The sequence below is a fragment of the Triturus cristatus genome, chromosome 12, assembly GCF_964204655.1.
Source record: "Triturus cristatus chromosome 12, aTriCri1.1, whole genome shotgun sequence".
NCBI classification, from domain to species: domain Eukaryota; kingdom Metazoa; phylum Chordata; class Amphibia; order Caudata; family Salamandridae; genus Triturus; species Triturus cristatus.
This window is the reverse complement of record NC_140595.1, coordinates 687,932,245-687,958,863: the sequence shown is the minus strand read 5'-3', so window position 1 is coordinate 687,958,863 and position 26,619 is coordinate 687,932,245. Positions and strand designations below refer to the sequence as shown.

The window sequence follows — 26,619 nt, the reverse complement described above, 5'->3', positions numbered from 1 at the left end:
ATCTCCAGTATGCGCCAGGGAGCTGCGCTGCAGACAGGTGTTCTGAGGCCAAGCCCCTTTTTACACCTCTCTGCAACGCAGCTCTGTGGCGCTTACTGGAGGTACCTAGTGGTCTAGTTTGACCCTAGGGACCCTTAGGATTCAAGGGGACTTAATCTCTCAACTTAGAACAGCCACAGGGCACGTTTAGACAGTGGTGAAGGGAGGGGACGGGGCCTGAGGTGACGTGTGCAAACACGCACTATGGCACGTTTTAAATGGGGGATATAATTTCCCTTCAATTCTGAGGGCCCCTGGGGGCTAACTAGCCCACCAAGTGCTTCCAGTAAGCGCCACTGAGCTGCATTGCAGAGAGGTGGTCCAGGCCGTGCCAATTTTTACACCTCTCTGCAACGCAGCTCTGTGGTACTTACTGGAGGTACCTAGTGGGCTAGTTGGACCCTAGGGACCCTCAGGATTCAAATGAACTTAATCTCCCAACTAAAAACGGACACAGGACGTGTTTACACAGTGGTGAAGGAAGGGGACGGGGCCTGAGTTAACGTGTGCAAAAACGCCCTGTGGCCTGTTTTAAGAGGTAGTTTTAATCCCCATGACCTATTGTATACTAGGGGCTTAAAGAGGAGGTCATGCTAATCACAGGGGGACCCCAACGCATAATGTTCCCTAGTGTATGTAGGTGTTGTCACTGTATTCTAAGTGTCTTTTAATATAGCACTGGCTCTAGGACTGGTTAGTCAGACTCAGTTACCACCAGTATCCGTCTGAAAAAGTTGAGGGTACAGGATGATTTTGCAACAAGGCTTCTTTCTGCTCTTCTTTTTGTTCTTTCTGCCCGTTATCCTTCTTCCTGCACTTTTCTTCGTCTTTGAGGACTTCTGTTGCTTCTTTCTGCACTTCTGTTGTTTCTTTCTTTGCATTTTTTCTTCTTTCTTCACATGTCCTATCTCTGTAGGCATAGTTAGAAATTTGCATTTAAAAAACCTTTGAAATTCACAGAAAAAACCATAGGTTTCAGGCACGTTATAGTTAGGAATTAGCATTTAAAAAACCTCAGAAATTCACTGAAAAAACTATAGGTTTCAGGGGTGTTATAGTTAGCTGGACTTTTCACTTGTACAAAACCATTGAAATTCCCCCGTTATAGTTAGTTCAGCTAACTATAACTCGCGCGCCCGCAATGCACTGCTGATGACGTCACATATTACATCACTGATGACATGGTCAGTGACATCACTCATGACATCACTGATGACATCTCAAATGACATCACTGATGACATCACTGATGACATCATCCAGTAAATGTGTGTTTTTTTAAATGCTAATTCCTAACTATAACGTGCCTGAAACCTATGGTTTTTTCTGTGAATATATATATATATATATATATATATATATATATATACAAACCCTCTGTAATTGTCCAGCTATGCTATACAACAAAACACATACCAGACTGACTATCTAACCCACTGCAGGTGGCCAGCCTCAATGCCTCACATACCCTCTTTCTTATTTTTTCTATGTTTTTTACAAAGTGGTAAACAAATCACTACTTAAAATAGAGTACTCGTGATCTGTTTTCAACTTGTGAATCAAGCGCTATTTTCAGAATTTGTTTCCTGGTGAAGTACTTGGGCTTGGCATACGTCTTGGAAACACCGATTCCCGCATCTTATTCCCCATTAAGAAGTAATGTGAAGTGTTCACACCCCCCAACTCTCTCCCAGAATTACTGATATCTTTGTTAAATTGGGTTAGATTATGGTCCACTCACGAACTGGCAACATACAGAGACTGTGTAAAAGATCTGCGAGTTCTTGATAGAGACCAGAGTACCCCATGGCTGAAGAACATCAAAGAAACATCATAAAGAATAGGCATGAGTGAGCTATGGACCTCCCCTGAATTAATTGCCAAAGGAAATGCAGTAAGAGTAAAACAGTTATATTGGGAGGCAGTCCTGTTGCAAACGTGGGAAGCTCATCAGGACACCAGTTCAACAGGCAAGTTTTTAAACCACAAGTGTGCACCAAGGTTCAAACCATACATGGACAGAATGTCTCCATTCCTGTCCAAATGCCTATATGTGCAATGTAGATGCGGGCTAATCCCTCTCAGAACTCACACTTGAAAATGGGTTAACGTAACCCCTCACTCCGACTCTTGCCCAAATTGTCCCAACGTAGAGGAATCGGAGACGCATTCAACGTTTTTTGCCCCTTATATAGGAATGCGCGGAAATGTTTTTTGTTAGCTGTATGTAAACTCATTGGAGTGAGGTACCACTGGGAAGCCGCGAGACTCTTTAAGAGTGATACCAGAGAACTTTTAGCCTTCGCGGTCTCCCGGTGTTTGTATGGTTCCTGGAATCAAAGGAAGAAGGCTCTAGCCAATCGTGTAACATGATAGTTAAATTGACAGAGTAAGCCCAAGTAGGAAATTGAGTGCTTCCCTTGGGTGTATTCTTTACCTTTTATCCATTGATTAAACAAACGACCATGAAATGTTTTTATATATATTTATGACTCTTTCTAGATTGCTATCTGCACATGTCACCTTATGGAATCATTTGAACATTTCCTTGATTGTTAGTTGCATCAGAGGACATGCGCTTATTATTGTTCGATCTAAGGCCTAGCAGCTACTAGTAAGCAGTTCAATTATCAAGGGTAGCAGTTGGAACCTCATCTTAAGCACTTAATAGCACTTTACAGTAATTACCAAATTGCACCTTGGACGATAGCCATTCTTGGCCAAAAATTTTAAATATATATTACAATGTCTCTAGATTTATTAGTAGCATGTTTTTATAGTGTGGTAACTAAAACCAGGATGCACTGATTTTGCACAATTTATTTATGTATCTATGAGTGTCTTTGTTGTTTTAACCCTGATGTGTTTTATGGGCTGTGCCCGAAATAAACGATATATATATATTACTGATACTGGAGGTATCGGTAGTTCTGTTGGGATGGGGAGCGTGGAACACGGACCAGTCCTCGTCTAACGGGCCTATGAGTAAGGCCACAGTTATAACATTTGTAAGTGCTAAAGTGTTGTACTGTAGAGAGGCAAGTGCTTTACAACCACGCACACACATGCACAGTACTCTTAAACTCACTTCCTTCCATCTCAGCCATGGCATGCATCTCAGGGTCTGTCTCAGAGTGCCTGTCTCTAGCTCAGAACCCAAGAAGCAAGCTGGAGCAGGTGATGCTGGTGAATTCCTGCAGACTGACCCAAAGGCATTTACCACTCACTCCAACAGGAATTGAAGCCAAGCAGACAAAACACATTTCACAGCAATCATTAAAAAATGAAGTTCTTTAATTATAAAAAGGGCAAATAATTTAAAAGGCTTTATAAACATGGGATTCAAATATACAAACGCAGTATCTGCTTTCACATAGAAAACATACAGTACAAGAACAAGGTTAGCTCAACTAACCAATGCATGCAAGAAAATAAAGTGCAAATGTCTCAGTGTGAGTCTAGTTCACTACTTGCAGGGTCACCCTCTGCACCGGAAGTGCAAAGAATCGCCTCTTGAAGGAGCAGCCAATCCTTGAGGACCGAGGCTGTGACCGCGGGGTGCTTCCAGTATGCAATCCACAATGCCTCTCTAGCTCCACCCACAACAACCTTCACCGCTAGCTAATATCACCATGAATAACGGATTGACCCCTGTTTAACCCGGAAGATCTTCTACCTCTTTTGAAATTGATTCCCTAAGCCACAATATCTCCCACTGGAGAGATCTACCACATATATACTTGGTTATGTACACGCAAGACATGCGTAGTGGCAGTAGGACGACATCTCACAATGTGGAAAATACCACAGATAAATAAATAACAAAATAAATAAGATCAGTAAAAAATTGCTTTGGTTACTCTCTACATAATTCAGATAGGAATGGAAAGTTCAGTCATGTTCGAGTGCAGCAAGAACAGTGCCTGGTTATCATGTGCGGCTGGTTCACCTGTTTTCTATACATTACATTAAGGTAACTGACTCCCTCTAGGTCATTAAGGACACTGTTTCCAGTTCTGCTCTTTTCTGTGAGAGCCTAATGCATTCTGGGAATTGCAGTCCTGTTTTGCCTCATTAGGCTAGCACACCTGAAACAGCGACTTGAAGGTGAAAGGTTCAGGACTGGAGGCAGTGTTTGTAATGACCTGGAGCGAGGTGGTCACCCCAGCTTTCAGGGAGACTGAAGGAGAGCTCAGAGGAGACCCTACTTTGGTCACAGAAACATTTCTCAGAGTGCACAGAAAACAACACTCAGTAACTGAAGGAGCAAGGCCACTGACTTCAACACCTAAAGAAAAAGAAATAGCATGCCGGTCTGAGAGGAAGGAAAGATGTCTCTGTGCACAAAGAAAGACTCAACTCATCGCCCCATCCTCCTTTGCATGTGCTGACGGATAGGAACACTCTATCTGCAGACAGATGAAGAGACCGCTCCTTTGAGTACTAGCGGAACGAGTGCAATATTCTTTCTAACTGGTAACCTGGATCCAAACCTGGCTTTTGTGATCTTGAGCACTGGGTTCATTCATTCTTAAAACTTTCCAAGTTTATATTTAGGAACTATACATTTTAAAACGTGTCACTTGTTGGAGTAACGTACTATACTGTGTTAAAATTACACCCCTAGAAATGTAAAAAAAATTGATCAGTTGACATTTTACTGTATTCTGTCACCTGTTGTATGATTTAAAAGATTATTCAATGTCACCGTTAGGACATAGGATCTAATGGCCAAGCCAGATCCTTGGGTCTGGCTCAGCTCGCCTCACCCTATGAAACTTGTGGGTTATGGACCTTCGTCCCTCATCAATAGTTGGGTGAGGAGGGCATCTCGATCAGAGCTCTGAGGTGTGATTTCCACCTAAAGGAACACTGTTTTAAAAAACACATTACTATTTAAAAAACATTCCTGATCAGAAAAATGCCCCTGTGCATGCCCCTGCCAACCCAGGAGCAGAAAAATCCACACAAGTCCTGACTTTTCCTCCATTCATCAGGTCCATGCCGAGTGGCATCTGTAGAACATGTTCTGATCCACCTCGCCTTTCTCTGCGGCCTTCATTAGTAGGTAAAGTCCAAGTGCTTGTTTCTCTGAGGTGACGCCTTCTGCACTCTACCGTCATTTCCATGGTCGACGCTTGAGATGCTGAAGATAGTGCAGTGAAAACCTATGAGCCTCATCTCACACTCGTTGCACACTTTCTGTCAGGCTGACCGCCGCCAGCAGCGAGTCTGCACCCGTTTGTTGTCATTTTCACAAGCTGGGTTCTGGTTTGTTCTCTATGGTTCAGAGTCTTGTCAGCTGAGGCCTTCCAATCCTAAGCTGTTAATGGAAAGAAGATGGTTTTAAAACATGATTTCATAAATGTGGATCATGTCATAAGTAGGGATCACAGACACGCATCTGGCTAGGAAGTCTAAAAGAGATCTGCATTAGCATCGCTGTGACTATAAAATATTGGCAGTGGTTTGAATTTATTTGATGCATTTTCATATTTTAAATACTAAAAAGCCTTGCTGAGATCCTCTAGATCATTACAAAAAAACATGGCTTACAATCCAGACATTCTTGAGATACAAATTTCGGTGAATGTGCAGAAAGGGCCTTGATTAGGTGTCAGAGAAGAGGCATGTGCCTCTCACTGGATCTATGAGTGGAAACGGAGTCACACGCTGTGAGTACAAGGAGGAATATTGAATCATGAAGGCGAAGAACCTGAGGTACGTATTCAATTGATGTAGTGAATGGGATAAGCCTGGATAGGACACTCTCATTGAATGTAATGAGAAAAGTATTTCTGCATTAAAGGATACAAAGGTGTGGACACTGGACAACAATCTTATTAGACATTATGAAGATGGAGAACATTGGGTGTCATGGAGATGGAAAGTATGGGAGAAGATGTTCATTACATCTGATGAAAACGAGCATCCTGGTATGAGATTAGTACTGGATGTTATGAAGGAAGAAGACTGCAATAGGAGTACCATTGGATGGGATAACGAAGATGAAAAACGTGGGCTAGTATTTTCATTTGATGTAATGAAGGAGAGAGCGTAGGGTAGGATTTTCATTGGTTGCAATGACAGAGAGAAATGAGACGCAGTCTTTCGTTGGATGTTAGGACCCATTTGAGCCTAGAATAGGATTTTCATTGGTTGTAATGACAGAGAGAAATGAGACGTAGGCTTTTCATTGGATGTTAGGACCCATTTGAGCCTAGAAAAGGATTATCATTGAATCTACTCAAGGAAATTAGCTCAGGTTTGAGTTTCCTTTGGATGTTATGATGGAAGGAAAACATAAATGGGGAACCCCAGCAGTAGCTACTGCTAGTGTCCATGAAGTGGAGGTGTCTGGACAGGCGTCTCATGTTCATTAGGAATCCTAGGGCAGAAGGGACATATGTTGGGCTTCTGTGGATGGTAGTGACCCCAGTATATCAGGGGTTGTGTTCACAAGAGTTAGATTTCCTCTGCATTCCTGCATCTTTCCATTGTGTGCCCTTTATCATTTACTTAACTAAGGGAGTACAGTAAATATGTGTGCCCACCTAACCCATCTGTGTGATGCAAAATATGTGGGGGATCCCAGAACCCAGAAAAGCCCAGGAATTGAATCATCCAAACCACTCACAAATGGAACATTGCAAGCTTCACTTATATTCTATCCTCTCACCTGTGCAGAGGTGTCCACTGTGTCCAAGGATGGCCTGAATGCCCTGAATGGCTGAGCGCTGGAAGAAGCTGTGGAGGAGCCCCCCTCAGACCCTGAGAGACAAGAGAAAAACCAGAAGCGTCCAATCAGCAATGCAGAAGGTGCCCCGGTGTGGGACTTGTTGACTGCCCGTAGGGGCCGAAGAGGCTCTTCCAATCTACGAGGGGATTCAGTCAGTCGCATAAAAACCTTCTGAAGGGCGTCATGCTAATGGCTTTACTATGGACTATCGAGGCTAGGAATATCGAGGTGCACTAACATCATGGACAGAGCATTGGGCAAAATATTGAAATGTAAGTGTATACTGAATCAGTATACATATATATATACGCACCGTGAAGATGTACATGCTGTCACATATATGCACCTTGAAGATGTGCATGTTGTCACATATATACACCTTAAGATGTCAATGTTGTCACATATATGCACCTTGAAGGTGTACATGTTGTCACATATATGCACATTGAAGATGTACATGTTGTCACATATATGCACCTTGAAGGTCTACATGTTGTCACATATATGCACCTTGAAGGTCTACATGTTGTCAATGTACATTTATGTTGAGTTAGGCTTAGAAAATCTATACTTCTTTACCTTTTAGAACAACCACATGGAATAAATGTTTCACCTTTAGGACAACAAAAATTATTTGGGTGTGGATCCATGCAGCCGCATGTGGTATGTTTTCTAAACAGACAAACATTGGCTTTGCTTAGGTGTAGAGGGCCCCACAATAGTGTGTACCCTGCTTTCACCTTGCCATCCTTCTGCCTTGCTGGCACTCTGGGAAGAGGATGGTGTCCACAGCACGGGTTACCCACTCCTGGACGCTAGGGAAAATATCCAAAAAGCATGCATGAGGCCCAGCAAGGCCTGCCGTTAACCTCATACAAAATGAAGGGGTGCTCACGCAACCTCCCACACTCCCGCGAGAAGAGCCAGCACTTCATTACGGCCATTTTAGAAAACTTCTTACGACACCACCACAAAAGGCTACAGCATGGTGACTGTTTGCTACAGATCTCCTCAAAGCCGCATTTTTGCTAAGAGAAAGGGAGCTACACATGAGCTACCTGTGAGCCCAAGACATTGGAAAACAAAAGTGAAGACAGACTTTTACCTTCCCAGTTCGCAGATGGAGTTTTTCTCACCACGATGCCCTGGGGGGACTGAGATTCCCACCCATCCTCATACCATTTCTCCTCAGGGTCTGCCAGGCTGCAAAGAAAAACAGCAATGTCACATGTAGCCGGATTCCAGTGTGAGGTCCATTTTTAGGAATACGAGCAGAACTTGATTTGTAAAATAAAGAGTGATTGTGCGGAAAGCTCTGCTCACCAGCACACGGCTGGTGCAACAGGGGCATGACACAGGCCCCTGGAACCCCTCCAGTGCAGATGGGCTGCAACCCTTCAAGGGACCCTCAAATACGACAGGGGGCCCCCTTTCAGCTCCAGGCTAATGAATATCCGTGAGCTATAGGAGAACCAGGACACCCTCCATAGCTTAAATTGAGCCAGTGGTTTTGGGTGCTCGGCACTGGCACTTAATTGTGAACACCCGCACTTATGACAGTCACATGGTGGTGCTGTCTGTGTAATTTAAAGATGAGCAGAACAACAGTTGATTATTAATTCTATATACATTAGAAACGATTCATTTCTCCACCCAAGCCATTCTTATAGCTTTGGGGGCTTGGAGTAGTTTGAATGATCACACTTGTAGCAGTGTTATGGTTAATAGTTGCACAGGTATTGACATTGGCATCATTGGCAGAGGCGATGGGTGGTTAAATCTGCAGTGGCCACCTGATGAGGGCTCTGGTACGTATATTATTACAAATTAAGCACTGACACCCTCATCACATTCTGCGGGGGGGGCACTGTGGTGCAACTAAATCTCAGTGCCCTGAATACCAAGTCTTCATAGTCTTTAATCCACCTCGGGACTCTTTAATCCTCTACCAGACACTCCCCTCCTCTTTATCTCACTCCTCTATGTTCCTGCTTTCTGCCTCTATGACAGTTTCTCCGTCTCTCTCTTCCTCGTCTTTCCACTTAATTTGTTTTTCTCTCTTTTGCTTGTGGTAAATGTTTGATGAGGAAAAATAAGTGCCGGTCCTCAAAAATTCCCCCACTGGCAACCACCGGCTCAAATTAAGCACTAGGTACAAGTACTTTTGTCCAATGTCACCCAAGGTAATACTTGTGTTACATCCATATTTGCTCCCACGACACCCAATACATTCTCACCAAAGTACTACTCACGTGCGTGCAGTGGTTTATGGGTGAAGCTGGTTGTACCCACACTGTGCCCCTCTGCCCATGACAACCCTGACAGCAAATGTTTCAGGGAAGCCACACGTACCTGTGTCGAGAGGTCTTGTGCTTGTATATGTACACAAAGATGGCGAGGAGGAGGATGATGAGGAGCAGCCCCGCCAGTCCCAGAGGCACACCGATGTACACGCCCAGCCTTGCCACTGTCAAGTGGCATCTGTCACCATAGTACCAGTAGAAGCTCGACTGTTCGCAGCTGTGGATAGAGTAGAGAAGCACTGTCAAGGAAGTGCCAGCAGATGGCACACGAGCAAGAAAGGACATGTAGCTAGTGTGTCACTGGACAAGGAAATGGAGCTAGCCTTTAACTGCCCACTGGAACCATACAGGAAGATAGCCATACCCAGATTCCCATTAGGACATTTTAGTAGGGCCCATGGGCAGGGCTTTAAGTGGGATGAAAAAACTGGGGGGTCTCTCATAGGGGTGTGGCCAATGCAATTTAGGGCATGGCATTAAAACATGTAAGCGAAAAACCTGTGCTCAGCACAGTGTGTCGCCCGACTGGTATTTTGCTGCTTCTGTCACTGCATCCAGATATATAATACAACAAGCAACATTATTCATTCAACAAGCCAGGACTATTGGCTTTGTCAATGGTTGTTAGTTGCTTAAGATAAATAAGCAACAACTATACATCCACTGTATATGATATTGAAAATGCTTCCGTTTTGTAATGATGAGACTGTGAAAGAACTATACCGAATCTCTTTGAAGTTACATGAAAGGCAGTCAAGGGTGGCACCGCTGCAGAGTTAAGCTTTTTTACAGCCTGAGGGTGAGGGCAAAAATGGAGAGCCCGATAGGGACCCATCGCAGCACCTGCTTTTTAGAACTGCCGGTGCTGAGCGCTGGCAGGAGCCGGCCCTCTTAAAGCCCTGCCCATAGAGATTGACCACTGTTTTACATAACTCCATCCCAGCTGTGTAGCTGTGTGACCTGAAGCAGCCTGGGGACGGTAGCACACTACCAACTATGGGGCATATGATCAAGAAACGGCGTTAAAATTATCGCCGCTTTAGGGGCAGAAAACTGCAGCTAAAGCGGCGATAATGGGCTTGATAATATGCCCTTGAGAATTCCCATAGAAGCCCATGTTCTGGTGTCAACAGGGGCTTCTATTGGAATTCTCTGCGGCATATTATCAAGCCCATTATCGCCGCTTTAGCAGCAATTTTCTGCCGCTAAAGCGGCGATAATTTTAACGCCGTGCTTGATAATATGCCCCCAGATGATGTAACACAACACCACTCAAAGCAAGAACCCTCACGAATTTGAAGAGCCCAGGGTAGACTTCACAGCCTCTAATAGCCACTGCTTGCTCCCTGAGGGGGATATGGACACAGGAAGGCCCTGTACAGACAAACCTACTGCTCCTTGAACCTCAAGGAAGGGAAGGGAACACCAATGACTTGTTACAGTTCCTACTTCCCTTAGCCTAAATACCATGGAAAGGAAGGAGACAACATGAGCTTTTCATAGGCCCTATCCCTCACAAGATGAACCCCAGAGCAGGAAAGTAAACTGATTAGGCTGTTCATAGCCCCTTGAAATCTATTGTAGCGTATGCATAGTGCTGCATGCCACTGATGCGTCATGAGGCACTTCCGGGTGGGTGGGTGAGTGAGAGGCTACACTCTTTATGGTGCATAGTTAGACTGTGGGTTTGTAGAGTGGCTGACGTGGAACCATTTTCTGTCATGCATGAGGCTCAGATGGGTTCTCACCTTGTGTCGCGGTGAGCTTGGGACAGAGCTAAACATGGGGGTGAAGTATTAACTGGGACAAATCAATTATTATCCCGCTCACTGACAGTACGCCTTGCATGGAGCTCGGGTATCTACTGGAATGGAGCACAGACCCAGTAAAATACCTTGGAGTCTGGGTCCACAAAGATCCCCAGGTGGTCATACAGACCAACTATGGTAGGGCGATCACAAGACATGAAGACCAAGTAGCTTGGTGGATAAAATGTCTTTGTCTATTGCAGACAGAATAGCGCTGATCAAGATGATTGTGCTACCGACATTTTTATATTTATTCTTGAATATGCCCATTCGCCTGACACAACACTTTTTTGCCACCCTTCGCGCATTACTCATCATGTTATCGTGGTGAGGGAAGAAGCCGAGAATGAGGTGGAAACAGCTAACACTCCCATATGATATGGGCAGATTCACAGCACCGGATCTCAGATTGTACTATCTCTGTGCCCAGGCGCACTATGCCTATTATTGGCAGCAAGCCCCTGATTTCACCCCTCATGTTGCTGTGGAGGCGGGTGCAGTTCACCCCATAATGCTTAAGGCAATGGTTGTCAACAATAGTACAATATTTGATAAAGGGGAGATAGATTCGGTGCAGTGCACTGTACATGCGTGGAAAGAGCTTGGAAAGCGGGCACAGAAAGTCCCGCTGTCTGCCCCAGCTATGCCCCTTCTGCACCATGATGCACTATCAGTGACGAATGAGACTGGCTCACTTAAGATCTTACATGACGCGGGTTTATGGGTGATATATTTCCAGAGGGGAAATTCATAGATATCTCAAAGATCAGAGAGGAAGAGCACGCCACTACAATGATGATCTTTCTCTATGTCAGATTGAGGGCGGCTGTAAGTGCGCTGTACTCTGGTTTTCCAGCGGAACCGCAAACGTTGGGGGCCTTGCAATTAATCTACACTACGCAAACCAGAGTCAGGTTGGTCGCATGTCTGTACCATGTCTCCCAAATAGAAGAGGCCACAGAGGTGGAAGGATCACTAGAAAAATGGAATGCTATTCTCACGGAGCCCTTAACGTTAGAAGACTGGCAGTCATGTTGCAAGTTAACAGGGCAGTTAACTGCAAATGGGAACCTTAGAATTATTCCCTTTAAATATCTACATCAGATGTATTACACACCTGCTCAACTACATAAATATGGATTGCGAGACTCGGACTGCTGTGTTCGATGTAATGCGCCAAATGCACTCTTCCCTCACTTGGCGTGGTCCTGCCCGAAGGTTAGTGAGTTTTGGGTGCAAGTTACGCAAACCTTGACAGAAATAGTGGGGGAACCAATAGAATGTACGGTGCAAATGTGTTTATTGGGAAAAGTTACAGAGCTAAAAGCTATTCATCGAAAACTAGTGGCTATAGCACTATTGTCAGCGAAGCGTAGAGTCTCTATTCACTGGGGCAGGAGGCCTACACGAAAACGCTGGCTGCAGGATATGGTGTATTGCAGAGACCAACTTACATGCAGAAGAATTACCCAGTGTATCCCGACCACGTGACATATGGGGTCCATTGGCTTCCTATTTACTGACCCAGCTTGATGACTAATAATTCAATATGTATTGAACATGATGTGGTATTCTTTTTCAGCTATTGCCTGTGTTCACAAACGGAAACAACATGGGGCTACCTTTGATGTAAAGTATCGATCCATTCATTTGTGCTTTGTAAATGTATGAACTTGATGATGAACCTTTGGCTGTTAATTTATGAAAACCTCAATAAATATAAAAAAAAACTATGTAACATTTAAATATAACATTTTTTGTTGTTGATTTTTTTTCACATTAATTACACCTATTTATCTTTTTTTACTAGTTTAAATGATTTAATTTTATTAACAATATTTCCTATGGGGTCCCCAACAAACGCGTTCTAATGCCTCTGCACACGCAAAATATCTACGTGTGCACAGTGCTTCTCCGCAACTGCAATGTGCTCTGCAAAATTATATCAAAAGTTGGCCACCCTAGAAGGGGCACTCCTGGTATGCTAGAATTCACAATGGGCAATGGGAAATGAATAATGCTGTTTTTGTTTTGAGCTCACTGTCCACTAAAAGTCACCGGCGCCAACCTGTAATTGCTGATCCTTGCAGTGGCAATGATAAGCTTCATGATTAAGGCTCCCAGTTTTCCGTTTTTATGGATTTTTACAGATAAATACAGACAGAAAATAATGTGTTTTCTGTCTGCTTTTATTTTTTGAATGTGGATAAACACAGAAAATTGTAATTCTTTTAAGTTATTCTCCGTGCAGTGTTTCATGAATTATAGGCCAGCAGCTGAGGAGATGGACAGCATGGGAAATTAAAAAACAGGATGAACTTTTATTAAATAACAGTATATGTCAATATACATTTATGGTAAAATGCTAGTATTTACCATTGGATGTACTGTTATGTAATAGTTGGCAGCTTAAATAGCTAAAAAAACGACAGACATCATAGTATGAGTTTGCGTCTTTCAGATACGGAAATGTACAGTTTTACAACTTCATATATACAAAAAACACAAAATAAATATGGATAAGTACAGATAAAATGGCCAAAAAATAAATATGGATAAATACAGACAGAAATGGCCCAAACATAAATGCCATAAAACCAGGAGCCCTATTCATGATGCAGACTTGCCAACCTCCTGAAAAACTCACTGTGAGATAGGAGGTAACCAGTAGGGGCAAGGCCTGGGGAAGGGGAGGGGGCAGAACCTTGAGCCCATTACCTCCCCAGGAATGAAAGTGCTTCTCAAGGAGTGTGGCCATTGAGAGGGGGTGGGGCTTTGTGCAGGTGACTTCCCATGAGCAAGTCTAGCCCCCTAAAAATACAAGACTTCAAAGGCTGCCGCTGGCGTCCAGGGAAGATTGTCAACCTCGTCAAGACTTCAGCTGTGGTCAGGCTCTACACAATTTGAGTTGGAAATGCTCTCTACAGGGGGTTCCCAATCACTTTGTGTGACACCATGTCAGCCGTGGCCCGTGCAGGTAACAGCGGTGGGCCGGGTGGAGGGGATTCCGACAGACAATGACGAGGGAAAATTTAAAATTTATTTCATTTTCTCTCTGCCTCGTCCCTCGAAATCCTCCCCTCCCCACCCCCCGCCAGCCCCACCGATGTTACCTCCATACACCGCAACTGCACCATGTGATATTGACTCCTCCATGGGTGAACGTGTGAGAAAGGAGCCGATATTTTGTGACACAGGGTAGCCCTGTGTGAGTTGGCAGGTCTGATGATGAGGAGAAGAAGGGGTAAAATTACAAGCCTATGGGGCAGATTTACAAGCCCCTTGCACCACTTTTGCGTCTCTTTTAACATGGGAAAAGTGATGCAAAAGTGGTGCAAGGGGCTTGTAAATCTGCCCCTATGTATTTACATAAGCTTTGGTCCTGCCATCTCGGAGGTGCACAGTACAATCGTGTATTGAAAAGCATACATGCCAGCAGACCCGATTCAGACGGGAGATAATTATTTAAGCCCAAAATGGCTTTTATTTCTGCCTGAAATCTTCTCCGCTTTCATGTAAGTCAATGGGGACAAACAATTCCACAGTCTTTTTTCAAAGTCTCCCTCTTACCAGGTTCAAAATGTTGACGTGTATGGAAAAGATAATTCAGGGCACAGAGAAGGGTGACTTGAAAGCCAGCAAACGAGATCCCCTCCTCTATGATTTCTGTCCACTCTCAGCTTTTCCTTCCTAAGGGATAGATGGACCGAGTGCTCCCTCTTGTGGCCATTAATGGTACTCAAATGCACATCTGTCATTCATTCAATGACAGGCGATGAGAGCACGGAAGTGCATATCTCAGACATGCATTCATTTCCTGCCCTGAACGATTTTGGTGCAAGCACAGAGACTGGGTCCAGTGAAAGGACATGAGACACTGGAGCTCAGGTCATCTGCCATTATCTTTTCCTGCTCAGACGTCATATGTTTACCTTGCTTAGATCACCACATCCAACCCACAGCCTTCGAGCGCCTTGGACCACAACAAAATAAGCAGCAAGACAATGCGCAGGCCTCCTGATATTTTGCAGCACTTGCCTGAAAATGCCCTTCTCAAGTCCAGCTCAGCAAGTAAAAACAACCGCCATAATCTCTGCCCCAGGAGCCAGCAAAGAACCCCAACTAAATTGGTGTTTCTGGCAAATAGCTGAGATTCTGAACAACCTCGAGAACCGGAGGAGTTCCTCTTACCATCCCGAGACACCTGTCAACCTCTGAAGTTTGACTCAAGGATGAACAATCGCATGGGGCGTAGCCACCATTGGTGCAACAGGTGCAGTGGCACTGGGGCCCAAAACCCTGAAGGGCCATTGAACCTTGATAGTTGTTGTATTTTACTACCCCAACAGCAGTCAAAGGGGACATTTCCCTTGCTTACACCAGGGCTCATGGCATCCTGCTACACTACTGCCAGCACGCAAACGGTCACATTCGAAATGTCCACTGGGCACCCACACACCAGCTGCCCAGCCTTATGTCTCTCCTCAGGGCTTCAGACCCCTCCCTCTCCTCTTTGAGATTTTCATTCCCCCTCCCCCATTTTCAGTGATCAGTTACTGGCTGATGATTTAGTTTCTTAATTTACTATAGAATATGTATTGTTTATAGGAAGGATGTTGCTGAAGGACACGAGTGGCGTCGGAAGGTCTCTGCTGATTCTGGTGCCTGTGTGGACCTGCAATCACATATGCACCCACATGACCTGCATATGAATCACAATCTAAAAATCTAGTCATTTCAGAATCTTATTCCCCCAAATTATTTCCTTTGGTTCAAAATTACTCATGAAGATCTTTTTTTGGTGCGGCTTCCACCTCCAAGCATCGGTTCACACACTATATAAAGACTTATAACTGAACTCTCACACCACAGCAGCTGCACAGACAGGCCAAAGTGTTCTTGCGAAGCTCCTGAGCAAGTAAAACTGAGAGCCTGATTTAGATCTTGGCGGACGGGTTACTCCGTCACAACAGTGGTGGATATTAGGGGTGGGCGGAATTTGCGAAAGCGACTTTCACAAATTATCACGAAAATGTTCAAAATTATCGCAAACAAGCGGAAATATCGCGAAGATGCGGAAGTTTTTTTCCCGCATGTTCGCGAGATTTTCTGCATGGTTGCGGGTCGCCAACTTACCCATGAGGTTGCTCGCGGGCGCGGCCATCTTGTTTTCAGTTGTCTCGCGGTGCATGGTGGCGAGAAGAAAGACGTGATCGCGCGACGCATGACGTCACTGCGGGCGCGAACTGTCGCGAGACAGCGCAAATGGCAAAAAACAATACAACATCTCATGGAGAACGCGACCGGATCAAGAAAACTTGTCGGCGAACGCAGGGATTCAGGTAAGGTGATCGCGCACGCGCGAGAATGTATTATTTTACAGCGCGAGCAAAAAACAAATTATCGCCAAGTTGCGGAATGCGGAAATTTTGACATTTTCGCGCTTTCCGCGGAACGCGAAAATGTCAAATTATTGCAATTTCCGCGAACGGAACTAAATTTTCGCCCAGGCCTAGTGGATATCCTGTCGGCCGAACTATAAATCCCATAGTCACAGACCCAAGATCTCAAGATCCTAATCAGGCCCGAGTTACAGACCCTGTTGGAGCTTACTTCACTATGCCAGTGACTAAGAGAATATAGGAATCTTGTTAAAATTATCACAAAGCCACCCTCCCTTCTCATGCAGGGTGGATCACCAAGAGAATCCCACCAACCGTACACTATTCCCACAGTTTAGGTGGCCTACTTCTGGATGGGCTTTCTACTTGTCCAGGAGAGCGGAGGCAACCGCCACAGCAGTTCTTTTCTTCTGACATATCCTATGCTTCACTAGTTGTAGGCGGTGGTAAAACCTCAGCCCATGATAGAAAAATGCTCCTCACAAACTACTTTACTCAAGCACTGAGTCCTCACCCTTCAGGACTGAAGTTTTTACTTACTAGCAGGTGGGTCCGGCGGGGGGAAGCCAGCATTGCCCCTTATTGCAATTGATGTAGTAGGGGTTACTCGTGCTGCAGTTGGAAACACAAACCAATGCGTTGGACTCATTTTTCCCAAAGTAGTAAGGCCTGTATGCGGGTGGTATTTGGTCAGATGTTGCACAGGATCCTGGAAAGAGAGGTACAACATCCCTGTTAGTTTCTGAGCTGCTGAGAACGCACAGCAGTTTGCTTTTTCTGTTCTTTTGCAGTGTTACATAGCATGAACTGAACCCGAAGGCATTGAAAAGCTTTATATGAGCACCAGTTACATTACAAGATGACACAGTCATTTGACGCTTTTAGGCATGGGGAGATTAAGGACCGTATTTATGGCCAAGTCACGCAGTGCTGCGCAAGTCACCTTACTGCGCTGCATGACAGGGAGAGGGCAGCAATCTGCTGTATGTAAGTCAATGCAACACATTCCTGCATTTCCCCCTGTATTGGTGCCTTTTTGGCTGCCTAGTGCCAACGAAGGCACCCTTGCACAACGGTGTACCATTGTAAGGAGGATTGTTTTTAGGCAAGAAGATGCACCTTCCTTCACAAAAACAAACCTCTGAGGCTTTTTCCTCTTTCTATGTGCTTTTCAGATTGCAGCAAACATAGAAAGAATGCAAAAATAACGAGATATTAACGTATTTCTCCTCGTTACACCTCATTTGAGGAGGTGTAGCTTTTTGGTGCATTTCCAGGTCTACTACTTCTGGTAAATCTGGGAATGCCTCAAAATCCATGGATTTTCCATGGGAACACCCACACAACACCCATGGAAATGCCTCCCTGGTAAAGAGAAATGCAACACAGTGGTTTTCACTGCGTTGCATGACTCTAGACTTATGAAGCCACTCAGGGCCATGCAGGGTGGCCTTATGTGGCTTCATTTATTTCATGTTAAGGTTGTGCAACTCGTGGAACCACGTTGCGTGGTGCAAGAGCAACGCAAAGGGACTTGTAAACCTGCCTCTAAGTGATTTGATCAGAATCTCAGGGTGTTGAGCCGACACCAGTACTCAAACCTGGGGCCTATTTATGAGAAAGTCATGCAGTACAGCAAGTCACCTTGCTGTGCTGCACTGTGTGACAGGAAAAGGACAGGAGTGTGCCAAATTTAGGGCAATATCATACATTTTCCCCTGCTCTGGCACCCTTTTGGCAGTCTAGCGCCAATGCAGGCATCCTTGAATCATGGTGAAAGGGGGCCTGCATTGCATGCAGAACTGTTTTGTGCAGAAAGGGGAAGCTTCCTGCAGAAACACAATGCTAAGAGGCATTTTCCTCTTTCTATGTGTGCTGCAGAATACAGCACACATAAAAAGGGAAGCAATGAGGAGAAATAAAAATAGTTCTCCTTGTTACACCTGTCCTGGAAGTTGTATCTTTGTGACACATTCCCTAGGTTTTCCAGTTTTGGTTAATCTGGGAATGTGTCAAAAACCATGGGAATGCCTCCCTTGCTCAGAGTAAGGCAACACACCGATTTCCCCCTCGTTGAATAATAGAGACACTCAGGGCTATGCAAAGTGGCCGTGCATGGCTTCCTAAATCTCACTTTGGGTTTTTGTCACACTTGCACCATGTTGTGTGGGGCAAGAGCGATGCAAACTGGCTCGTAAATAGGCTGCGCGGTTTCCGAGTTTCAAATTCAGCAGCTCTGGCCATTACACCACTTCTCCCAGCATTCACAGTTTACATGTGGAGCTCTCTACATAGTTGCTTATTTTTAGTCATCAGACTATGACCATAGATGTATTTTTTTAAGTGATCATTCTTTACTATTGCAAGATGGTGGACATATTGAAATCTGTGCCAAGGTGCACCTCATGGCATGGTATATGGCACACTCCATTCAGTAAGAAGAAATATGGGCTTCTGTCAAGGACTCACCTCAGATTATGATGTGAGGCGCACTCCATAGCAGTGAGTGGAAATAAGGCCCCTCTCAAGGACTCACCTCTGCGTATTGTGTTGAGCAAATGCCAGAGCAGTGAGAGAAAATAGGGACACTGTGAAAGGTATCCCTCAGGGTTTGGGTCTGGGCACACTTAATTGTACTGGGAGTGAGGTATGGTGCCAGACACACTCAAGAGCAGTGAGTGGGAAAGGGAACTTCTCTAAAGGTGTGCCTTAAGGTACAGTGTCAGGCACACTCCATGGTAGTGAGAGGAAAGAGGTACTTATTTCAAGGGTATATCCCAGGATATGGTATGAGGCTAACTCTACAGCAGTGAGAGGATACAGGGACCTCTTTTAAGGGTGCAACACAGGATATGGTATATGGCTAACTCCACAGCAGTAGGGAGGAATAGGGACCTCTCCCATGGGTGTACCAGCTAGCTCCATAGCTGTTTGAGGGAGTAGGGGTATCTCTCAGGGGTGCTCCTCAGTATATAGGGTTGGCCCACACTTACCCTCAATATTCAGTGGTACTGGTTGCACTAAGGAGGTCCCCGGGTTGAAGCACAGCTTTTCTGAAAAATATGAAATCATGATATACATAAATTCTAATGATTACTCTCTCAAGTCTGCAGTCATTTATTAGGTTATTTCTCAAAGTGGTTACTCTCAAATGTTGGGCAAACTCTCTCCTCGAGCTCCTGCCTCTTGTTGGTTTGTCTATCTTAGGGTGACTGCTGTACCTTCTTAACTACTTTGTCTCAGGGCAGCTGCCATATCCTAATTGAAACTTTGTCTCGGGTCGCCACTGTCTCTTTGTTGGTAGCCTGTGGCAGCTTTGCACCTGCATCTTATGATAGTTGGTATTTTCTCTTTGGTCTGTTCTCCTCGTTGCTGCCTGCTTGTCTCTTTTCTCAGTTTCTCTCCCCTCGGCCCTTCCTCCGTCTCTGTCTGTTGGTCTCCTCTCCCAGTCAATCAATGCCTGTTGATTTCTTCCTTCATTCTGTCCCTTTTCATGTTTTCCTTGGCATCTGCCTGCTGGTTTCTTCCCTCAGTGTGTGCTTCCTAAACTGTTCCTCTGGCTTTGTCTGAAGCCATATTCTTCTAGTCTTCACCTACTATTCTCTACTCACTGTCTCTACCTGCTAAGCCTTTGTGCCTAACCTCTCTCTGCTGGTCTTTTCCCCCAGGATCTGCCTGCTGATCTCTTACCCCAGTCCCTGCTGTTGGTCTCTTACTCCAGTCTCTACCTACTGGTTTCTTTCTCCTGTTTTCTGTCTGTTTGACGCTTTCGCCCAGATATTGCGTGCTGGATTATTTTCTGTAGTCTCTGCCCTCTGAACCCTTCCCCCAGTGTCTGCCTGCAGACCTCTCCCCCTAGCCTCTACCTGTTGGTTTCTTCCCCTAGTGTCTACTTGTTTATTTCTTCCCCTAATCTCTACTTGTCGGTATCTTCCCCTATTCTCTACCTGTTGGTTTCTTCCCCTAGTCTCCACTGGCTAGTCACTTCCCCTAGTATATACCTGCTCATTTCTTTTCTCCGACAGTCTGTGCCTAATCACCTCTTCCTCAGTCTCTACCTTCTGATCACCTCAGATTTCTTTCCATAGTCTCTGCCTGCTGGTTACCCCACCCCTCCCAGTTTGCACCTGCTGGCCTCTTCTTGCAGTTACTGCCTCTTTTTTCTCCCAGCCTCTGGATGCTGGTCTTTTTAGTTAGGCCCTGTCTGCTGTTCCTTTCCTCTAGTCTTGTTCCTGCTGGCCTCTTCCCCTACTCACCGCCTGCTGACCTCTTGCCCTATTCACTGCTTGCTAGCCTCTTCCACTACTCACTGCTTGCTGTTCTCTTCCCCTACTCATTGCCTGCTGGGCAATTCCCCTACTCACAGCCTGCTGACATCTTCCCTTACTCACCGCCTTCTGGACTGTTCTCCCAGTCTCTGCCTGCTGGACTCTTTTCCCAGTTTCTGACTGCTGGACTCTTCCACTACTCACAGCCTGCTGGTCTCTTCCCCTACTCACTGCCTGCTGGTCTCTGCCCCCCTTCTCTGCCTGCTGGTCTCTTCTCCTACTCTCTGCCTGCTGCACTCTTCCCCTATTTACCCCCTGCTGGACTCTTCCTCTACTCACTGGCTGCTCATCTCATCCCCTACTCACTGCCTGCTAGACTCTTCCCCCAGTCTCTGCCTGCTGGTCTCTTCTCCCAGTCTCTGCCTGCTGGTCTCTCCCCCTACTCACCACCCGCTAGCCTCTTCTCCTACTCATTGTCTGGAGTTCTCTTCTCCTACTTATTGCCTGCTATCCTCTTCCCCTACTCACTGCCTGCTGGTCTCTTCCCCTTCTCACCACCTGCTGGTCTCTTCCCCTACTCACCGCCTGCTGGTCTCTTCTCCTACTCATTGTCTGGAGGTCTCTTCTCCTACTCATTGCCTGCTATCCTCTTCCCCTACTCACTGCCTGCTGGTCTTTTCCTCTACTCACCGCCTTCTGGCCTCTTCTCCTACACACTGCCTACTGGACTCTTCCCCCAGTTTCTGCCTCCTGGACTGTTCTCACAGTCCCTGCCTGCTGCTCGCTACTCCTAGTCTCTGCCTGCTAGTATCTTCTACTACTCACTGCCTGCTTGCCTCTTCTCCTACTCATCGCATGCTATCTTTTTCTGCTACTCACTGCCTGCTGGTCTCTTCTCCTAATCTCTACCGGCTGGTCTCTTCTCCTACTCACTGCCTGCTGGACTCTTCCCCCAGTTTCTGCCTGCTGGTCTCTTCTCCTAATCTCTGCCTGGTAGTCTCTTTTCCTTCTCCCTGCCTGCTGGTCTCTTGTCCTACTCACTGGCTGCTGGACTCTTCTCCCAGTCTCTGCCTGCTGCTGGCCTCTTCCCTGGTCTCTGCCTTCGGACCTCTTCCAATAGAGTCTGCCTTCTGATATCCTCCCCTGTGTCTTCCTGCAGACCTCAACCCTAAGTCGTTACCTGCTGGTTGCTTCCCCCACTCTCTGCCTGCTGATTTTCTCCCACAGTTTCGCCCTGCTGGTCCCTTTCCCATCCTTTGAACATACCTGAGCCGGTGCTCGAGCAGGGGGTGATACTGAGTTTAGTTGTGATCTTGTCGATGGCCGTGTTGTAGGATTGAGTGTAGTTGATGAATGGAACCTTGACAATGACCCTGTGGTCCACTTTGATGCTGCCAGGGCTGGGAGAAAACAGAAGCAGAGACAGGGATCATCTTAGGGCAGTGCACTCATTACACCTTGTTGGCTCAAGGCACACGTATGACAGAACAAACGCACACGCCACCCAGAGGAATCATGTGAAAAGAGGCACATTGCAGCCTCTGGGTTCTGGCTTGATGTCATATGGTAGTCCGGCCAGAATTCTGGGGACATTAAAAGCAAGTCCTCCCAAACCACTAGCAGGGTAGCTGCTCACCCTATTGAGAATAAAAGCAATTTCCTTCTTACTGTCGGGTTGTGACAGCTCTAGTCACCAGTAATAAAGAAATGATGTAGCTGCTCAATTGTAATAAGGTATTAGATCTGAGTTCTCGCGTCACAGTGCCTGCTGCCAGAGCCAGCACCCAGGGTGAAAGGAAGTTCACGGAACATCTTGCAGCTGCAGTTTAAACACAAAAATCAGAAATGGATTTTCCATCTGATGAGATGTTTTTCTAAAACGAAAAAGTGATCAGCAGGAAGGAGATATTTGTTGGCAACATGTTTACTGTATTCCATTCTGTTTGTCAGTACAGTAAAGATGGAATATCTGCATGTCTCTACCCAGGCTGAGCCATGCATTTGTTAAATCTGATTTACATTAAGCTGATTCTAATATCTTTTTGCAAAAGCGTGTAAATCAATGTGTAGGAAATGTTCCATAAAACAATGAGGATTACAAGATGTATGCATCTCATCCATACTTCTAGGCAGTATATTTTAAGAGTGCATGGTCTGCAGAAGCACAACCTCAGGATTGAAAGCGTAACACAGGGGTTGGCTTTCCTAATAAGAATGTATTTCTACCCAAAACTAACCCTTTTTATCAACCATAGGATACTGAAAGACTGGGGGAAAACCATAAGGTTCTAAACCCTTCCATTGTAGTTTGCATGCAGCTCTTGGACGTCAGTTCGAAGCTCACTGTGCTATATTAGAAAGATTGTAACTTATGAAATGCAAGGGGCAAAAATGATCTCTGTGACAAAAGCAATGACCCATTGAACTATCTGCATAAAAAGCATTTGTCTGATCTGCATATCACACACACTTTCAACAATGCACATTAATACTTATGACGAGCCAAACCTGCCACCGGGCAAAACTCAGATCCCACCAGCAGACACATTAACTTTCAGAGTAACCTTGGCATTTTTACTGAGGTTTGGAAATTACTGGGCACCCAAGAACAATGCAGCAGGCGCTTTTTCTCCCGTAAGATACACCCCCCCCCATGAGCTTTGTGACCGGTGCATCTGCACCGGGCACACTGCCCTACACCTGGCACTGGATTTAAGCAGTTTGTGGGAAAAGTGATCATATTATCATATATTTTCAGGAATAAAATATCTGCTTTAGTACATTATAAGGATATTGGAAGCCACCTCAAAGTCCAATGACCTTATCAAGGAACTCGGGCCTAGGTCCTCTCTAAAGTCACACAACACCTCAATGACTTTCAGTATTGTCCTAATGTATGTCTGGGGGTATTATGTCCATTATATATCGCACAGTCTTATCCATAAGGGGAATTAGTGCTCTTTCATAGTAGAACTCAAGAAAATATGAATCTCAAAAAAACATTACAGATAGAACCAAGGTAACAATTGGTAGGACCTTTTCAGACCAGCTTGGTAGCAGGTGCAGCAATAGAGATGACTAGCAAACAAATACGTCACAATGATTGGGAGGGGTTTTGAGCAGTGGCTTGTGGACGTGTAATTACAGCCCAGTACGCGGCATAGTGGGCTCGACAATACATGCCACTTAAGGCCCAACGTTGGTCACCCGGTAGCTGCAAGTTTGTCCACTCGGCTCTGCAGACTTTTCAACTTGGTCATTACCACACAAGTAAGTACCACGAGGACTTCGAGAAATATTAATTGCTCAAAACAGGTGGAAAATGGCAATGTAACAGCATCCTGAATTTTGTGAAAAAGCATCTAGCGCACACACTTTTCATGAAATTCGGTGAAAACCTCATGGTACAACTAGTTGTATAGTATGTTTTTTATGTCTTTTGTCTGGACAAGCTCTAGTGTCTTTTTATGTGCAGAGGCCTCACAGTCGTAAAATTACTGATAGTAAAATTAAACTCATAGTTTGTGAATACCAAAAAAGTACACTTACACAAAAGTGTAAGTTTACCTTTGCAAATCAGTCCCCCACCCTTTCTGACTGCAGCAGCTGTGCACATCTGAGTCCTTACAGTACTGATTATCCTAAATCATATTTGGTGGTGAGAGTTTAGTATGACGTCACTACATCCTTGCTCCATAGGGACAACAGTGTCATTTTTCCACTTCGAGCGAAGATGCCCACGCTCTATAGCTTTCATTTAAAAAATAAGAACTGGGTGAAGAAAGATACGTTTGCGGATCAGAACCAATAGTTTAAACATATCTCTGTGAAGCAGGCAACTCTCACCTCACTGAAATGATCTCCACGCCTTCGTAAGCATCTCCAAGGATAGGGAAGTACACCAGTCCCATCTAAGAAAGAGAAGAAAGCTTGTTCATGAACATGGTGAAGGGAGACCATGAGAGGAAACATATGCAGATACATGTGCGTTAACATTTTTAATATGCCTGTGACCACGTGCTGTCTTACTTTGTCTATACAGTGAAGTGCCATGTCCTGGCTTAAATTTCAATTTCTGTAGAGTGCTACAAGAACTTGAAAACTTTTCTGTTTTGCTAAATTCCCATCCCCACTTATCTTTCTAGTGCTCCTGTAAAAAGGTGCTCTTGGCCGAACCTGCGAGTTACAGGTAAATAAATAAGGGGCATATTATCAAGCACGGCGTTAAAAATATCGCCGCTTTAGCGGCAGTTTTCTGGCGCTAAAGCGGCGATAATGGGCTTGATAATATGCCGCAGAGAATTTGACAATTTTAACGGCCGTTTCTTGATAATATGGCCCTCAATGTTTCTATTCAGTGACCACACTTCTCTGTGTCCACAGGGACTGCCACAACATGACTCTACAGGCCTGGACCAACAGCAGACCTTTAGCAGGGGGGTGCTCGTGTAGTGACGCAGTGTGTACACACCCCTTGCTATTATTTCATGCTCTGTCACGTGACAAATCCTGCTCGGTGTAACAGCAAAGTCATTCACTCATTTCTGAATGATGACCTAGAAGACCCTACCACCCCTCTCGTGTCCCCGGGCGGGAGAGTAAGTGTAAAGGACTGAGAGGAGGAGCTGGGACATCCCTCCTACCTTTCATATGTTGCCCCATGCCCGAGGCTTAGGTGGCATCATGCACAGGTCCCTGAGCACCTGCTGAAGCATGTGATGTACACAAACTTATATGAAATCTGTGATTATTCAGAATGGTAGAGGTGGCTTACAATTAAGGCCCTGACTCATCCCAGGTGCAGAAAAGCTAAACAAGCAGTGGCAAAGCTAACTGGACAGGCTTTCATTCTGAGTCCGACTTGAACATTAAAGAAAGGCCTGCTGCAGTGAAAAAACAAAAAACATTGTTTTCATTGTACAACACAACTATGAGATAAAGAATTCAATCTTTGCTTTTGAGATGTCAAATAGTCCCTTGTGCATTACAATGCAAGCACTCCATTGGCGGTGGAATGATACATTCAGTGGCCAATAGCATGAAATGGAAGGGTAATATTCCTCTTGGCGGATCAAGTCAACGTTCACTCTGTATTTTTTAAAGAGCTGGTAACAATAGGCCTTACAGACAGATGTGCTGCCAAGCACACCTAAATGTACTTTCCCCTAAGAGACATGCCATCTTCTTCTTGTCTTGTGATGGGAACGAAAAACACCCAATTCTTCTCTGATTTACTGTATATTTCCCTTAAACTTGCCTTTAATTTAATTCCCAAACTCTCATTAATCTTAAAGCATTAAAATTTACTTTGGTATATATACTCGAACATTGTACTCTGTGGGCCATATTTATGACCCGTTTGCGTCGCTCTTGCACCACGCAACGTAGTGCAAGAGTGACGCAAACCGTAAGTCATATTTATCAGGCCTCGTAAAGCCACTTTGCGTGGTTCCAAAAATATGGAGTAATTCAACGCAGCACACATTGCTGCACTGTGTACTTTGCCCCGGTTAGGCATTCTGTGGGCGTTGTGCGGATGTTCCCAAGCAACTCCCATGGTTTTTGACCCATTCCCAGATTTACAAGACCATGTAAACCTGGGAAAAAGCCAAAAAGATACGCCTTCCCAGGGGAGGCGTAACAAGGAGAAATATCTTTATTTCTCCTCGTTTTTCCTCTTTCTATATTTGCTGAATTAAGCAGCACACATAGAAAGAGGAAACATTATCTCAGGATTGTTTTTGTGCAGGAAGGTGCCCCTTCCTGCACAAAAACAATCCTGCCTACAACACGGGCACCCTTTCCTCATGTTGCAAGGGTGTCTGTGTTGGCGCTAGGCTGCAACATGTGCAAGGGAAAAGGGAGGAAGGTGCCATATTGGATAAATACTGCACATTTCTGCCCTTTACTTGTGACGCAGGGCAGCGCAACAAGAAGTCTTGCTGCTCTGCCCTGCACCAGGTAAGTCATAAATATAGCCCTATGTTTTTTTAAATTTCTATCTTCTGACTTCTATTGACAGTTTATTAAGGCTTTTGATACTTGCTCCGTGTCTATCCTC

The 26,619-nt window shown here is 45.1% G+C and overlaps 1 protein-coding gene across 1 annotated transcript in view; it reads right to left on the bottom strand.

The window, feature by feature from the left end:
• Positions 1–3,314: 3,314 nt before the first annotated feature.
• Positions 3,315–26,619, bottom strand: part of LOC146780098 (uncharacterized) — an 84,915-nt gene continuing 61,610 nt past the window's right edge. The window contains exons 5-12 of the mRNA XM_085639674.1: positions 24,405–24,469; positions 21,825–21,958; positions 19,284–19,343; positions 16,831–16,999; positions 9,130–9,297; positions 7,883–7,980; positions 6,718–6,809; positions 3,315–5,361 (exon numbers count right to left, since the gene is read on the bottom strand). Coding sequence (XP_085495800.1) covers positions 5,326–5,361; positions 6,718–6,809; positions 7,883–7,980; positions 9,130–9,297; positions 16,831–16,999; positions 19,284–19,343; positions 21,825–21,958; positions 24,405–24,469 — 822 coding nt within the window. The 3' untranslated portion in view covers positions 3,315–5,325. The remainder of the gene's footprint in view (positions 5,362–6,717; positions 6,810–7,882; positions 7,981–9,129; positions 9,298–16,830; positions 17,000–19,283; positions 19,344–21,824; positions 21,959–24,404; positions 24,470–26,619) is intronic.